At 44.5% G+C, this 16,200-nt stretch overlaps 1 protein-coding gene across 3 annotated transcripts in view; it reads right to left on the bottom strand.

Annotated features, from left to right (window-relative positions):
- Nucleotides 1-4,016: 4,016 nt before the first annotated feature.
- INF2 (inverted formin 2) overlaps nt 4,017-16,200 on the bottom strand; it is a 42,547-nt gene continuing 30,363 nt past the window's right edge. For 2 of the 3 annotated variants that reach the window (XM_066551730.1, XM_066551731.1), the window contains exons 17-23: nt 15,870-15,990; nt 15,144-15,308; nt 14,356-14,458; nt 13,365-13,523; nt 11,650-12,363; nt 10,115-10,171; nt 4,017-7,005 (exon numbers count right to left, since the gene is read on the bottom strand). In XM_066551730.1, the coding sequence (XP_066407827.1) occupies nt 10,116-10,171; nt 11,650-12,363; nt 13,365-13,523; nt 14,356-14,458; nt 15,144-15,308; nt 15,870-15,990 (1,318 nt within the window). In that variant the 3' untranslated portion in view covers nt 4,017-7,005; nt 10,115. The remainder of the gene's footprint in view (nt 7,006-10,114; nt 10,172-11,649; nt 12,364-13,364; nt 13,524-14,355; nt 14,459-15,143; nt 15,309-15,869; nt 15,991-16,200) is intronic. The other variant, XM_066551732.1, reaches the window with a different exon arrangement.

Here is a 16,200-nt window from a genome sequence, read left to right as displayed (position 1 = left end):
TTTAGAATTTTAAGTCAGATTAAAAAAATATCTTAACTCCGCAATTTGGATCATGTAAGCAGTCCCAATTTTTCACTGCTTGTGTTGCTAATGGACTGATATGGGGCTACCTTGTTTTGTAAAACCTGATTTTCTTTGTAATGGGAATTACATTAATTGGCCACTGTTATACTATAAACAGAGGTGTCAATGAATATTTCAGAAGATCTGATATTTCCCCTTGTGTGCTATAAATACCTAAAAGGTTTCTCTTGAGGGGGAAGCTGTTTAAAAACTGTACCCCACACACATTCAAGGTAACCACCAATAGTGTAAGCACAGAGTCAACACCTGCAGTTTGAGATAGCTTTGAGGATATGAAGATATTACCAAATGGCTGGAGTTGAGCAGCAGGAGGCACAACCCAACTGGGGACAGGGTTAGTCACTTGTTTATGCAGACAGCTGCTCCCTAACTAAAACAAAGCTGTTGTTCATTAGCTCCCAATGGGCTCCACTTGCTCTGCTTTGGATTCAGGCACTGACTTGCATTAAGATGCTCCTGGTGTAATATTCCTCACTGTTGACTTTGCAACTTCATAATCATCACTTTATTTGTGATGATTATGATTCTTACAAGGATAAAAATAAGAAGTAGGAGAAAATAGAAATCTTAATCCTTTCTTGCACAGGCACTCTTCTCACTGTAAGATTCACTCTTTTCCTTTCAGATAAATTCCTAGAGAGTTTCAAGTTTTTTCTGCAACCTAGGGTCAGAGAGGCCTTTGGGGAATAGTAATTCCTTGCAGGTTCCTCTGTTCCTTTTGTTTTGATTCTAGTATGGCTGCAAACAGTAAAGAGAAAAAGGGAATTTTCTTTTTCTTCTTGCTAACAGTATTTCTGTTGTGGTATTTTTCATCAATGTTTGTCAAAGTGTTTCAAATGAAGCCCTTACCCACATTTTAGAGATGGGGAAACTGAGGCACAGGTTCTCTGCTTGCCCACAGCTCTTAGGGAGCCAGTGGCAAAAAATGAGTAATGCTGGCATTTCATTTCAGTGCTCTGTCTGTCAAAACCCTCTTTAGTCTTTGCAATCCATCTCTCATTAAGATCCAGCTGTGCCTCTATTGTCTCTTATCAAAAAGCTGGAAGCTGTTGGAAACCGGAAGCAGTTGGAAAAAACTGGAAACAAAGTGAAAGCATTCACTTTTCACTCTGTAACTGCCCCTGCTGCTGGCAGGAATGTGGCTGTGAAGTATGTGTGCTTAAAGCCTGTGGACTCTACCCTAGGGATGGAGTTAATGGAAAACTCCTCTAAGGGAGCTGGCTCCACTTTTTGGCAGCTGGAGGTAAGGCAGGAACCTCGGGATGTGATGCAGAAGGAGCCTGGGCCAGCAGCAGCAGCTGTGGGTGGCAGATGTTTGGAGGCACTGCTGCTAAGACCACTTTGCTGCTCTCTGGGCCCTGCAGCAGTGATGAGGCAGTCCAAGGAACCATGGAAAGGTGTCTGTAGAGTATGGGGACAGACTCTGAGAAGCAGGAGGCTGGAGAAGATGTGTTGTAGGATCAGCAGAAGAATTTGTAGAGAATAGGGATGAAGTCTTCAAAATTGAAAGAAATGTCAACAGTTACTTCAATTGGGCCTTGTATAGCTAAAGGGATTAAAGACAGGACGTAATAGCTTTAATCTTTGGGTATTTGCTAGGTTTGAGATAGGCCATGGTTTGAAGAGCTCTCATTTGATCTACACACATTTGTTCTATGGCTTGCACCCAGATCTCTGCAGGCAGCTGAGTGTCGTCACAGAACATGCCTTATCAGTCTTATCAGGGTCTCTTCTCTGTCCTCCAGGAGTCTTGCAAAGTAGAGTTGAAAATATTTAGAGGGAGAAAACCTCCTTCTTGTGCTGTTCTCCCTGTGCTCTCTCTCCAATTCAGGATGTGTTTTAGAAAAACAAACCATTGTCTGTGATTTAGGATGAGTTGTAGACTTGTTGGTATGGTGAATACAGCCACTACCCCTGGGGCATATTCTTCTGTGTATAACACTGGTTCATCAAAGAGGATTAACACACAGACCTGAAAGTGTTTCTGGACTCATTACTCCTACCTTTTCTACTTCTCTTGTCTCTTCTTGCTGAACAAAGAATCATAAAAGCATTGATTGGAAAAGACCCTGTAAATGGTTTTGTCCAAGTTCCCTTTCAGAGGATATTCATCCCTGCTGTGGTTTTGTCTAACTGAGCTGTGAAAATCAGAACAAAGGGAGGTACAAAACATGGCAGAGTGTGTAGAAAAACCTGTTGGTCTCAAAGGATGAGTCCTGGGAATTGTGTGCTCCTGAGGTTTCATTTAGATTACAAAATCAAGTTGTGGGTTTCAAAGGATTACAGGACCAGATTCATAGACTTGCTACCCTTTTTGCCTGTGCTGATTCTGCTTCTCCTCTTTCTCCACCTATTCTGACTGATGGATTTGGTGATTAATTGTCACTAATTCATGACTAAACTTACAGCAGATTATGCTGTATGAAGGCACATAAGTGCCAGACAAACACATCACGTTCTGCATGCCCTGAGCAGGGCAAACCAACCATGACCATAATAATGCAGGTATCATCAGCAAAGACTGCTGATCTTAGAAAAAACCTACTTTGACAGGCTTGGGAGTGCATCTAAACTGATTGATAGGAGCTGACTGCCACAGGGTGATTCTTGTCTTCTGACTTTGAGTAATACAAGCTGAGCCTGCCTAAAATCTCCATTAGGGGATGCACAGGGCTCCTGCTAATTCCTACAGACACCTGGCTCTGTGTGGATTGTCACACACAGCTCTTGCAGGAGTTGTTTATGCTGCAGCAAAGAGAGCATTAGAGAGTTCCTAATGTGAATTAAGTGCTAGCACAGCATGGATGAAGGGGTGAGTTATTCACAGAGCTGACTGAATATGTTGATTAACTTGCAGTGATCAAATTCTCCCCTGGTATTTAAGATCTAGTACCTGCTCTGTACTAAGGAATTGGAAACATTTTTCTTTACTATGGACCTCATTTCTGTTGCAAATCCTGCAAATCCTGTGGTTATTTTGCAAGATTGACAACACGCAGTAATTGCAAACATCTAGAGAGGTACTGTCATTACCACTACCCCATTTTTAACCCTCTCTAGTCACACTTCTAGTAACGGGAAAGCTGTTTATCATATCCTGCCCACTTTTGATTGTAAGATGACCAAACAAAATGTGGTTTCTGATGGAGTTGGTTTATAATTGTATTTGCTTTCAGCCATATTATGGGGACATAACCTCATGACTAACATGTTCACCCATATTTAATGGCCATGACTATTACCACACAGACAGAATGAGCCAGGGTTCCTACAGTGCTGATGTTTATCATTGGTAGGCTTGCATGTGGTACTTGTTTGATCACTGTGTACCAGAAATATGAAGCCCTGGATCCAGGCTTTACATTTAGATGGAATGGAAACTGGTTAATTTTCCTAAAACAGGCTTATGCATTTTTCTTTTATTTTAATTTATCCTGCCTCTTTCTAATTGGAACAGAAGGTATTTCTCAGCCCCCATGGCTGTATGGAATGTAGGAGAGGACCAAATAATACACCCAAGAGATCCAGGTATAGCTTTGAGATTTCAGCCTTGCTCCAAGGAGAGTGCAAAGCTGTGGTGGTGCTCATGAACTAGATATAGTTCCATTTATATCTCTCCCTCTTTTCATAGAATCATTAACATTGGAGAGGGACCTCCAAGATCATCAGGTCCAACCTTTGACCAAACACCACTGTGCCAACTAAACCACAGCACTAAGTGTCACATCAAGTAGTTTCTTGAACATTTATAGGGATGGTGAGATGTCGTGCAGAGAGAAAATTAGGAAGGCAGAAGTTCAGCTAGAATTCAATCTGGCCACTGCTATTAAAGATGAGAAAAAAGTGTTTTTATAAATATACTCCCAGCAAAAGAGGGACAAGGAAAATCTCCATCCTTTTGGGGATGTGGAAGGGAACATTGTCACCACAGATGAGGAAAAGGCCGCTTTATTTGCCTCAGTCTTTAAGAATAATTATCCTCAGGGCAACCAGCCTCCTGAGCTGGCAGACAGGGACAGAGAGCAGCATAGGTCCCCCACAGTCCAGGAGGAAATAGTCAGTGACCTGCTGTGCCATTTAGGCACTCACAAATCCATGGGGCTGGATGGGACCCACCCAAGGGTACTGAGGGAACTGGAAGAAGAGCAAAACAATTGGTAATTATTACTAAGCATGTATGACAATTATTGGCATGTGTGACAATTATTGGCATATATGACAATTATGCTTAGGTGCTTTATATCCTATATAAAGTGGAAAATATAGGACTTTGATGGATAAATTCTCATGAATTATAGGTCTTCCCCAGCCCCACCAGAGAAAGGAAACTCACCAAGTATTTATTTTTATTCTAAACTTTGAAATATTTTCAATACTGGGAAAAAAACCCAAAAACCAACAACCAAAACTCCCCAAAAAACTAACCCTGAAAATCCATCTCATTAAACATACCTAATTTTTGATGTGAAATATTTGGAAAAGACTTCAGCTGATTTCTCCTGTACTTTCATTTTATCATATAGCCAATGCTTAATTACACAATATGCATTTATTTGGCAGCAAGAAGCTTGTGGTGGTCACAGCCTGGTTTACATACCAGACTCCATGTGCAGTTGCTGTAATACACCACAAGAATTCTATTTTGAGGTCTGTACTCATGGTTGACTTAAAAGACCAAAGCTCTGTTGAATTGGCCATTATATTCTTTTCACCAACAATTAATTTGGTCTTGCAACCACTGAAAAATCTTCAGGGTCATGAGCTTTATTTCAAGCTCATAAATGGAACAAAACTCCACATCCCAGCTGAATTTCAGTCTTTGACCTGCTCTGATTCTTTTCTTCTGTTCTTCTGAAATAATCACTGTAATGGAAACAGAGCTGCTCTGGAGCAATAAATTATAAATGTTGTGCTTGAGGCTGCTTATTGGGATGTGATTGAATAGATAATTTACAGATGACTATTGAACAAAGAGCCTCTGGTGGCTCAAAATAACCCATTTCTTTGTAAACTCTTGAAAGCAGGGGAAAGATAATGCCAAAAACCCTCTCTTTAAATGCCAAGGTAAGCACACAGAGTAATAAAAACTCTGGAAATGAGGGAAGCTGAAAGACTCAGATGGAGAAATGGACACATGCTGTAGCATCTGAAGTGAGCAGCCAGTGGGGCATCAGCAGGAAAGGTTCCCCAGGTAACACCCAGAGAACCTGTTTGCTCCCCACTCCTTCATCTCCAAATGATGATGTTCCTATTGATCAAACAGTGGGGTGGAGAGGAGGAGGCTGGCTGTGCACAGCTAGCCTGGGCTGTAGAGAGCTGGAAATAATGTGTTTAATACTCAGGTTTTTGCAGCTTGGAGTCTAATCTGAGAGCAGCAGAGCTAGATTGAGGAGTAAAAATATGGTGCTTGGGTGATGTGCTCTGAGACTGGAAAAGAGGGGAAAAAAGGGGAGATACCTGTAGATGTGATAGAGACAGCCCTGCAAATCAAACCTGGGTGCATGGTTCTCCAGGGAATGCTGGGGGTATCCCTGCTTCTGCCAGCAGGAATCAGTTTTCTGTTGCAACAGGGCTGTGCTACTCGGCAGTGTCTCCGGCACTGATCCTGCCCACGAGTCTGTTCTCAACATCTCTGCCTCTGTTGACCAGTTTTCAATATGCTCATAGTGATGCCTTGGTTAAAGCAAACCAGTGATTTAATTCTTGGTTTCACTTCTAAGTTTTCAGTATTACAAGGACATTACAAGTCCTATTAAGCAGAGCAAAATAAGCTTTAGCCTGCACATTAGTTTAGCCACAGTGAGTTACCATATAAATGAACAGTTCTGAAATGTACCCAGCTCTTCCACTGGATTTATGTTTCAGCACATATCACACCATAGATTCAACAAACATAGATCATTTTAAATGGACAGCTATGTACAAAATTATTATACAGTGTTATTACAAAACTTGAGAAATAAAGCTCTGAATTTTGAAAGCACAGTACTGCACAGTCCCAGTTTTAAAGCCAAAGTAACATGATTCCACACGTTCTGCAGCTTGGACACAGACTCTCAAGTACAAGCAGCTGACAATGGAAGTCAAACCCAGAGATTTACTACAGGATAAGCTTAAAATGTGTCCAATAGAACACTCTGGAAAACCTCTTCCTTTGCTTTAGTAAGAGAAACCAGAGCCCTGGCTCTCCAAAGGTTGATGGATGCATCAGCATGTGTGACAAGACTACTTAAGACTACTGATGCACTTCAACTTAATTGCACATAAGCATCATGTAGGAACCAGACACTGTTTATATGGCCATATGCTTAGTAAAATACATACTTTTACTTGCTTTTTTCCCCTGCAACCAATTTCCTTTGCTTTAAGTGATTGAGAGTAAGAACACATTTGTCTAATCTGAGTCTTGGACCTGGTCCAATATAAGTCATCAGTGGGCAATGAGAAGAGGGATTTAACACACCTCCACCTGTGATGGTACAGCCACTGCTTAATTTATACCCTTAATTTAGTTGAGGCACTGATGTTTTTAACACTTCTTCAAGGGCTAACCACTGCAGTCTGTTCTTGGGCCACACTCAGCTGTCATTTCAAGAGAAGTTTGGCCTAAGAGCAGGTTGAAAGCCTTGGCTTCCAGGACAGTGGGTGACAGGTCTGACCCTTTCACCACCACTATGCAGAGCCATCCCCTGTCCCCACAGGTGCCCAGTGCACAGGCTGAGGGGTCCAGAGTCTCTGGGGAGGCTCTTTAGGTCCTGGGGAGGGGAGTGAAAGGCTCCATGAGGAGAGGCTCTGGGTCTTCATGGGGCAGAAGTTGTCCATGGTGGCATTTCATTGATGCAGAACTTGGAGTCTCAGAAGGTGGCAGCACTCCAGGGACACATGAGAGGTTCTCTCATACCTTCTGCCTTGCCATGACACCTGCAGGAAGAGGGGGAAATGCAAATTATTTGCAACTATGAACAAAAGTGGTGTGTTTTTGCATGCATGTGTATCTAATGGTTGAGGTGCTACTAGGGAAATCAGTTTCATCTGTTCCTCAGATAACCTAAAACCAGGTGGTTTGATGTACTTAATAAAAACCTCCTGTTTCCAGAACCAATCTTGATGCTCCAGAGTTTGGGCAACTTTGCTTTTAAGTTTAGTCCAATAACATATATCCTTCTAGGTACTAAATTGCTGAACTAACTAAATCTAGAGGATTTAGCAGGACTGTCAGAAGGATGGGGCAGCACACTGTAGATTGTCTCACTCCATAACTGAATAAAATACCATTTCTGAAGGCAGACATGAAGGCAAAGGGCTAGCAGGGAGATTAGATTGATGACATTCTCACAGTCTATTTAAAAACTGCCCACAGACAATACTGGGTCTGCAGAAGGGGAAGTGAAGCATCTGTCCCTCAAGAATGAAAGGAAAACCTGGAATCTCAATCCCTTCTGTGTCTTTGCAGGGGAAGGTTGCAAGTTGATGTGCCACTGTGCCATGTGCATGTCATAGCTGCCCTTCTGCCCTTGCCCTCCCTCCTCACCAGGCTGTGGTCTCTGAGCTGGTCTGTACTCCTGGTTTGGTTTTCCTTTTATTTTCTAGGGAATAAATCAAGCAGATTTGTGAGCAGGGAAATTGCTGAAGCCCAATTGCTCATGGACTTGTGCTTTCAAGGCTTTTCTCTCCCCTAACCATTCCAAGTGACACACAGAGGGGAGGAAAAGGAGAGCTGCACAGACAGATGTGAACATTTGTCTCTAGGAATCCTCTAGAGTTTAAGGCAGGCACTATCAAAGAGCAGCTCTCTTGAGTTCAGGTGTTTGTACAGTCTCTCCTCTCTTTTACTGTCACCTTTATAAAATGATTCTTTAGGCTCTTTCTGGACTTGGCTGGAAATGAGTTGAGATGTTACCAGGGTGCACACAGTGTGACCACCAGTGCCTTGATTCCAGAGGAAAAACTAAACCATTTCTTTCAAGAACATGAAGATAATGTGGAATACCACTCTTTAGATGTGAGAGCTGACATTTAAAGACATTATTACAGAAATTGCTGCATAACAAGATATGGTCAAAGTGAGGCAAGAATTCAGTAGCTGATTACAGTCTTTTACTGCTCTGAAGTATTATCACAGAGTCTCAGGCTGTTCCTGCCCTCTGCTGCTGTCAGGGAAGCTGTAAAAACTCATAAGGGGTTTGAGTCTTGATCCCTGCAGCTGGATCTGCACAAGAAGGAAGAAAATTTCTGTGGCTTCACTGAGACCCATTAACTTCCACATCAGCAAATCCACCAGAGAAAGAAATATCCTGTACCAAAAGAGAACTACTGGGGACCTGAACAGACCATGTATGCTTGGGACAAAACATAAAATAAACAAAAAAAAAATCCTAGGAAAGATCCTAGGAAAAAATATTGATTTCTAACACTCCAGGCTTGCTGAATCTGTTTTATCAAAAAGTTCTCTCATATCTGTCTCATCAAGACGGGAGCTGCATGTGGGAGAGGAAGCTTTCTGGCAGGAGACTAGGACAAGCAAATGGGCTTTTGATTCTGCTGCCCTTGCTGTGTGACATACAGGAGAAGAAGAGGAAAAAGAGAAGTGCAGGTTTTAAGGTGCAGCTCATTGATGCCCTCCTGGCATCAAAGCCCAGGTAGGCTCTGCTGGTGCAATGCCAGGCAATGCATTCCAAGGATGCAGTGAAACTCCTGCCTGACTTCATAAAGGTACTGTATGCCCATGTATTTGTCTGTGCTGCATTTCCATGTCTTCCCAGGACAAAGCAAAACTGTGTTTCATATATTTTTTTCAAATATGACTTTTTTTAAGCCTGTATGCTTAAGGAAAATTTTGAGTTAAGCTTAACTCATGGTTCCCGCTGCCCTTTCAATGCAGCATGTCCTCTGGTTCTGGTGTACTTCTCACCTATGCTCCATTGCTAACATTTTCTGTTCCTGCAGGAACTCTTCCTTAGGATTTTTAAACCAATAGAGCTACTTCCACTTCATGTACTCCTATGGTACTGCAAGAAAAGAGCCAAAAGGAGGGCAGGAGTAGTGAGGACTGTAACTACCCAATGCATATCCCATTTTCTCTTGCTAGCAGTCATGCTCCAGGTGCAGGAACAAAAGCAATCCTGTGGGGAAATCCTGCACAGACTCCTCCTGTCTCTGTGCAGGAGCAGGGCTCCCAGCTGGGCTCCCAGCCCCAGGGAGCTGGGCATGCTGGACAATAAATACATTCCTTTCAGGAAACAAGACAAAGAGATTTGATGATATTGATTTAGTTCATAAGAGATGCTCATCAGCATGGAAAGGACAATGTGTAACTATGCAATTTCAGTACAGTGGGGGTTTCACTCATTTATTTTTCTTGCTTTTCTTTCCACTTGCTGTAAAAACAGGGGAAGTTTTGCAAATGGAAGCCTCACCCTAGAACTCCTTTTGAGGGGCAATTGCATGTTGCCAGCATCAGTGAAGGATGCAGGGAACTTGTGTGCAACTCTGGAGTTGAATTTAGCTTTGAGTGGGAGCTGGGATCTTGCCCGAGCTAGAATTTGCCCCTAGGTCCAGTGTTTTATTCCCTTCTCCAGATACCCACATTTAAACAGTGCTATAGAAAGTGGTTACCCACAAGCAAACCAAATGTTCTTTGCTGGAGGTAGGTACTGAAATTGCATTTTTACAGTTTTGAGATAATAATGTGATCAAAGCAAGGACTTTGTTCATCACATGAAGTCTGATTGTTTGGTTAGAATAATGGCTTTTAATTATCTGCAGGGAAAAGCAGTTTGGCTGCTGCTGACACAGAGGACAAACATGTGGGCTGTGACCCTGTGTCGAGTGGAGATCAGCACTGACTCCACTCAACACAAGATCAACACCCTGGCGAGTAAAAATCAGAGTAACAAATTTATTTCACATGTGTTTGTGATTAGACACAAAGACAAAAAGCTCAGGTGATATGCTGAATACTGATTAGGTCTGTGAAGTCCCAGTGCTGTGGTTAGTTCACAAAAAAAAAAATCTTTGTGAGTTTACATACCTCATTGTGCCACACAATCTTTTTTTGTTTTATTATCTCCAGTATCAGTCTCAACCTCTGCTTTTGAACAAAAGAGAGACACCAAATATATCTGATCATGGCAAGGCCAAGGTAACAACAGGGAACTTTTTTATGATGAAAATACTGTCTAGTAGCAGAGAGGTCCCTAAGAACATAGAATCTTGGAATGGTTTGGGTTGGAAGGGACCTTAAAGATCATCTAGTTCCAGCCCTCTTGATGCCATCCCTGGATGTCCAGGGAACTCTGTGGCTTTTGCAGGCTGGGGTCAGTTCTTAAGCCAGAAGTCCTAATTTCAGGTGTCAGGAAAGCATTGCCAGGGCTGGGAGCACGGGATGCTCCCATTGCTGCAGCTTCTGCTCCTCAGATGAAGCAAGTTCAGGAACCAACATTACAGGAAATAACTTCTCATTTGTGGCTTGTTTTTAACCAGGGGAAAGTAGCATGTTTAGAAATGTAAATAACTACAACCCTGGGGCATGCTGCATTCAAAGGGTAAGTCCCTCTGTGGCAGCTGCTCAACCTATGCTCTCTTTCTCAGCAATGGGTATTCAAACCCTCCTTTCCTTTCTCCTTGAAAGGGAAAAATCAAGCATTGGTAGAAAGAGACTTTCCCATTTGCCTGCCCATTTGTTTGACCTCAGATCTTGCAGAAAATAGGCTTTGGAAAAGAGACTGTAAGTTCTAAAGGCTGACAGACCCATCTGTCTTCCCTACGAGGCATCTCCAATTTGGGATTAAGGTACCCACCCAAGGGTGGTAGGATCTAAAGGACTTGGACACTCTTCCCAGGTTTGGGACTGGCTGAGGATTTTGGTAAGAAGAGGGGGGCCTGTGTGGCTCCAGGAGATGAGCTCCCTCCCAGCCCCAGCAGGGCAGCCCAGCTGGAGGACGGATCCTTGGTGGAAGCATCAGCAAGATGCTCTTTTTCAGTGACTGACCTTTCCCCCTCCCTCTGCACAGATGGTTTGAGGGCCTGATGTTTAGAAGCACCTAAAGCACCCCTGGGGCAGGTTGTCAGGCAAAAGTGCTGCTGCAATGAGGGGAAAAATCAAACAAGCCCAAGGCAGCATTGATGCTGCTGCTTTTATGTGTTTATAAGTAGTTCAGAGGGGTGATTGCTGATTAAGTACCGAGTATTAACTGCTCTTAATCACTGCTCTGGAGCCTAATGGAGCTCTTGTTTGCACATAACCGTGCCTCGTAGCTGTCTTTAGCACACTTGACAGATGTGCTTATTGCCATCTTTACTGCATTTGTGTAATGGGCTTTTGAATTATTGATTCATCATTACTCCTTTATAAATTACTTATGTGTCACCAGAATGAACTATGCTTGTGTTTTTCTTTTTAAAGCTCTTTCAGGTTTGAAAAATATAATAACTGCATGAAACAGTGTGACTCTAGGGGCAGGGGGCACTGGGCCTTGAAGTGGAAAGGAAGAGGTGTATACAAATATATCAGGAAGGTTCCCACATTTAAGTCAGTCCCCAAGGACTATTTATAAAATAGGCTACCTGAGTAGCTTTTGCTGTGCCTCTTCTTCTTCTTCCTTTTCCCTGATGGCCTCTGCTTTTCCCTGTCACTGTGAGTTTGCTCTGGGGGAAGTGTTGCTGAGCAAGAGGAGTCGGTGGCTGGCTCCTCTGAGAAGGACTTGTCTTGAGAGGTGTCCAACAGTGAGTCTGTACCAGGGTCTTCACTCTCCTTTGTAATTTCTTTTGACTCTGGCTGCTGAGCCTCATGGCAGGGAGCAGGCTGAGCACTCTCTGAGCCATCAGCTGGGCATTCCTTGTCCTGGCCTCCTGACATGGACTCATTAGTCCAGCTGAGTTGGTCTCTCAGAGCAGGGGCTGAACTGCTGCTCACAAAGCTTATCCTTGTGCCTATGTCAGCCACAGAGAAGCCAAGGGAGCCGCTCTTTGTGCTGGGCTGGAGGCTTTCCATGTTGTTTGCCTGCTCCATCCCGAGGCCCAGTGTGGTTTGACTGGCTCCATCAGCTTCCACCACACTCTCTGAGGGGCTTTTGGTCTGGGACTCCAGTGGCAGACTTCCTCCAGCACTGTTTCTAGATAATACTGGGCCTGAAGCTGAAGCATTTGTAACACCTCCACCTGTCTCCATCGGGGCAGTGGTTGAGGGAGGAGTGCTTTCTGAGGGACGATCATCCTTGTTTTGCTCAGCCTTGTCATCAATCTGCTTCCCTGCTGCTTGTGGATCCTTCATGCTCTGTCCTTTAAACAGAAAACACACAATCAGCCACAGCTGCAGTTTCATCAGGAATCAGCCAAGATGCACCTACCCTGCAGAGGTTACAGGTCAGCCTGTCGAGGGAGCACTGACCCTAAAGCATCTCCAATGCAGCTCTCCAATGCAGAGGCAGCACCAGTTTATCCTCCCTGTACCTCCCCTCATTATACCCATGTGGTCACCCTGGCTGGACTCCAGGCTCCAGCTCAGCAAAGCCCCTGATTTGTTTCCAGCAGGTGTTAATGTGTCTTTTCTACAAAATGGCTGATTTCTATGGAGGCTCCAGGACATGCAAGGAAATCTTAAAGTCTACAGCAGAAGAGAGTACCTGCCTGTGAGGTCCTGGACCAGGCTGGACTGCTGGCTTGGTGTGGGAGGACTTCAAGGCTGCCCATTAGCCAGCCTTAACCTGCCCTGCAGAGCAGGCCTAGGACAGACCAATGTCCTTGGATTTGCCTAACTGCACTGACACTGAGGTCAAGAGACCAAAGAAAACCTAAACCCATGAGGCTGTCTCCTCACAAGCACCTAAAGGACTCAGGTACTTCTGCAAATAGGGTTTCTTATCTTTTTTAAAGGGTTTCTTCAGTCTCCCAAGTGTAGACTAAGATGGGATGCAGCAGTCTCCAAGACAGGAACACACTGTGCTACTGAGACTTGAGAGCATGCAGGGGACTTGTGTGGGGATAACAGCAGTGCCTCATCAGCATGGTGCCATGGCTGACACGTGGGTTAAGCACCTCAGAGGGTTTATCAACACAGATGCAGGGCCACGCTGCTCCAAATTCCTGCTAATTTTGGGACAGACCTGGCTAGCAACAGCTCAAGGCTCTCTGCTCCTCTTCTCCTTGGCACTGGCTGCAAAACCTCCTTAAATAAAATGCCCCAAATGCAAACACAAAGGCTTCTCACTGGTGTGTGCTTGGCTCAGGCTCAGAGGCAGATGGGAATGAAGAGCTGCAGGTAGTCAGGTGTGTGTTCCTACCAGACTGGCTTTCCTCCAGGCACTCTGCAGACAAGGCTTTAGGAGCTGCCTCTGACTCGTGTCTGTTCTTTGTCTTCCTCAGTGTGAAGCCTTTCCTGATGTCGGCGAGCAGGGCGTCGATGACACACACCTCCTCCTGCTTCATCAGCCCCTTCTTGACTGGGGAGAGAGGGATGGGAGTTACACCTGCCCCTGAGACAGGCCAGCAGGAGATGCAGTGATGCCACTGCTGGAGGTGCCTCCTGCTGCCCCAGCACAAGCAGCCACTGGGCAGGAGCAAGGCACCTACAGCAGATGTGGGAGCAGCTCTGTGATCCCACAGCAGTGCTCCATGATCCCACAGCAGCCCATCCTGGCTGAACACAAGGAATTTGCTCCCAAGTCTTGGTGCTACAGCCTGGCACAAGTGGCACCAGCTCTGCCTGGACACATCCCTGGTTGTCCCATGACCGTGAAATATTCCCTGTTTGTTATCAATGTTGGTGGGAACGCTTTTTCTTTTTTTGAGGAAAAATAATTTTGATTTTTCTTTCCTTTCTGCTTCTTCCAATTGCATTTTTTAGTCTTTCCTTTTCATCCAGCAGAAGGCATATTTAAGCAATATGCAAGATTTTTGGGACAACTGTGATGAAGAGAGACTATTCAAGTGTATATGAAGACCTTGGATGGTGGATAAGTCAAATGTTTCTTTTTAGATTTGGGATTCAAAAGTTATGTTTAGAAACTGGAAAAGTTAACTGAAATATTTAATTTGTGGTGATTTTCTTTCTTCTTTGATGTTCAGTCAGCAAACCTAAAATTAACTTCTCTGCCCAGCTGCAACTGTGGAAAGTCAATTCTTAGCTAGGGCTGTAAGACACCTAAAAGCCTTTAGACAGCCAGCACCTAGAAACCCACAAAATAAATTACCACTACTAGTCCATTAAAGCAGGACCACCAAAGAGCTCCTATGGCTCCATCTCTATTTTTTGAAGCCATTTCAGATACTCACTGACTTTTCCATTTTCTCCCTTCTGTCTCTTGCCCTCTTCCTCTTCTAGCTGTTTTTTCCTCTTCTCTGCTTTGGCAGCTTGCTCCTTTCTGTCCTTGTTTTCCTGCAGGGAGGTAACAGTAGCATGAGAAGGTTGGGTAAATGTCTGCTAAAGAAGATGATGAAGGAAGAGAAATTCTGGCTTTGTTCTGTGCAATAAATATAATGGGCATTGGGAATAAGGGCTGTCTTACCAAAATGGTGAGAGGGGACTGCTGACTTAGCCAGGATTTTGCCACGTCCCAGCTGGAGGTGGCAGTGGTGCTATGTCTCACACAGCCACCTGCAGTGTGCTCACCTGCCTGACCTCGAGCTAAGGTGACAGTGGGAGACACTGAAGCCACAGTTTTTTCCAAACAGGTGGCTTTTTGACTACGTATCCTCCTTCTGAGCCGGTTTGCTCAGGCTGGAGCAAAGGGTTTTGTAAGCCCCTTTCTCTACAACTTGCACACTTGGCTCAAAGGCATCTTTGTGATTGACTCTGCAGCTAAAGTTGAAATAAAATCACAAATCCCTGGTGTTTGGGCCAGGCCTGGCAGCACCAGAACCTCCATCCATGAGGATGCAGTGGAGGAGGGATCAGACACCACTTCACTGGGAGACCTCATGCCAAGTGCCAAAAGGAGGAGACTGTAACCAGTGTAACCAGATTCCCCCCTGAACTGGGGTGCCCATCCCACCCCTGTCCATTGGAGTGGAGGCAGCTTCCAGCACTAGGGGTGCTCAGCATCCTGTGTGCAGCTGCCAACCTTCAGGGCTCGGATAAAGAGATCTCTGAAGGTCTTCATGATGCTGAATATATCCTCTAAGGACAACTTGCTTGGATCTTCACAGAGATAATTTGCAAGTTCTTCTCTCTTCTTTTCAATGGTTTCAAATTCTTCTTCCAGCTTTCTGGAGGCATCAATGCTGTCCTGAAACACATTAAATGCACACTGTAAAACACCATCCAGAGGACAACGAGTGAAGTGCACTCAGAGAGAAAGGATTAGAGCTTAGAGCAGGACTCTGGGTCCTGGCTTTTAACTGCAGCTTTTGGAAAGCAGGTGGGAAGAAATTAAGATCTGCAGATGATCTTCACTCTTTGCAACTGTGCTGTGCCAACTTACAGGGCAGTCTGGCTTGAGCAAGACATGGAAAGCTCCATGCAAAGCTTAATTCCAAGCAAAGGGCTTCACTCTGGTGATCCACAGAGAAGGTGACCATCTTCTCTTAAAGTGAGGAGTCACACAGGAGCATGGACAGAGCAGTTGGGGCAGCATCCTAAGAAATGGCCTCCCCAAAGGTATCTAAGTTTGGGGTGCAGCTGGCCACTGCATATTTGGGTTGTACAGCATTGCATCTTATTTCCAAATCTGAGAGCATGTCTTGTGGCAATATTTTCTTCCCTCTCATGAGGCTCCTGAGCTGCAGATGTACCATGCAGCACCTCTCTGTGTGTAATGGGGGAGATCTAAGGCAGCTCTGTTACTGACCTGGATGGGTTTCTCATACTGTTGTTTCACATCCTCATTTGATGATAAGACTTTCCGCTGAAGCTCCAGCAACTTCTTTAAATTGGTACCGGACTCCGTGCGTATAATATCAAGATTAATTCTGAAATCACACAGAACCCTGCCATTAGCTGACACTCCAGCATCTTGAGCTGACCAAGGAGTGGACAAGTGTGAACTGGTGGTTTGGTCACCCCTTTGTTTCCCACCACTCCACTGAACTGAACCCTGTGCTCTGAACTCTCTATACAGTCCAAGCTCAGGGAAAACAGCTTCCCCTCACAGTACTTATGGAAAGGCTGCCAGGCCTATC

Source organism: Molothrus aeneus, chromosome 6 (assembly GCF_037042795.1).
Source record: "Molothrus aeneus isolate 106 chromosome 6, BPBGC_Maene_1.0, whole genome shotgun sequence".
Classification (NCBI taxonomy): domain Eukaryota; kingdom Metazoa; phylum Chordata; class Aves; order Passeriformes; family Icteridae; genus Molothrus; species Molothrus aeneus.
Note: the sequence above shows the minus strand (reverse complement) of the source record. Positions and strands in the feature narration are given on the sequence as shown.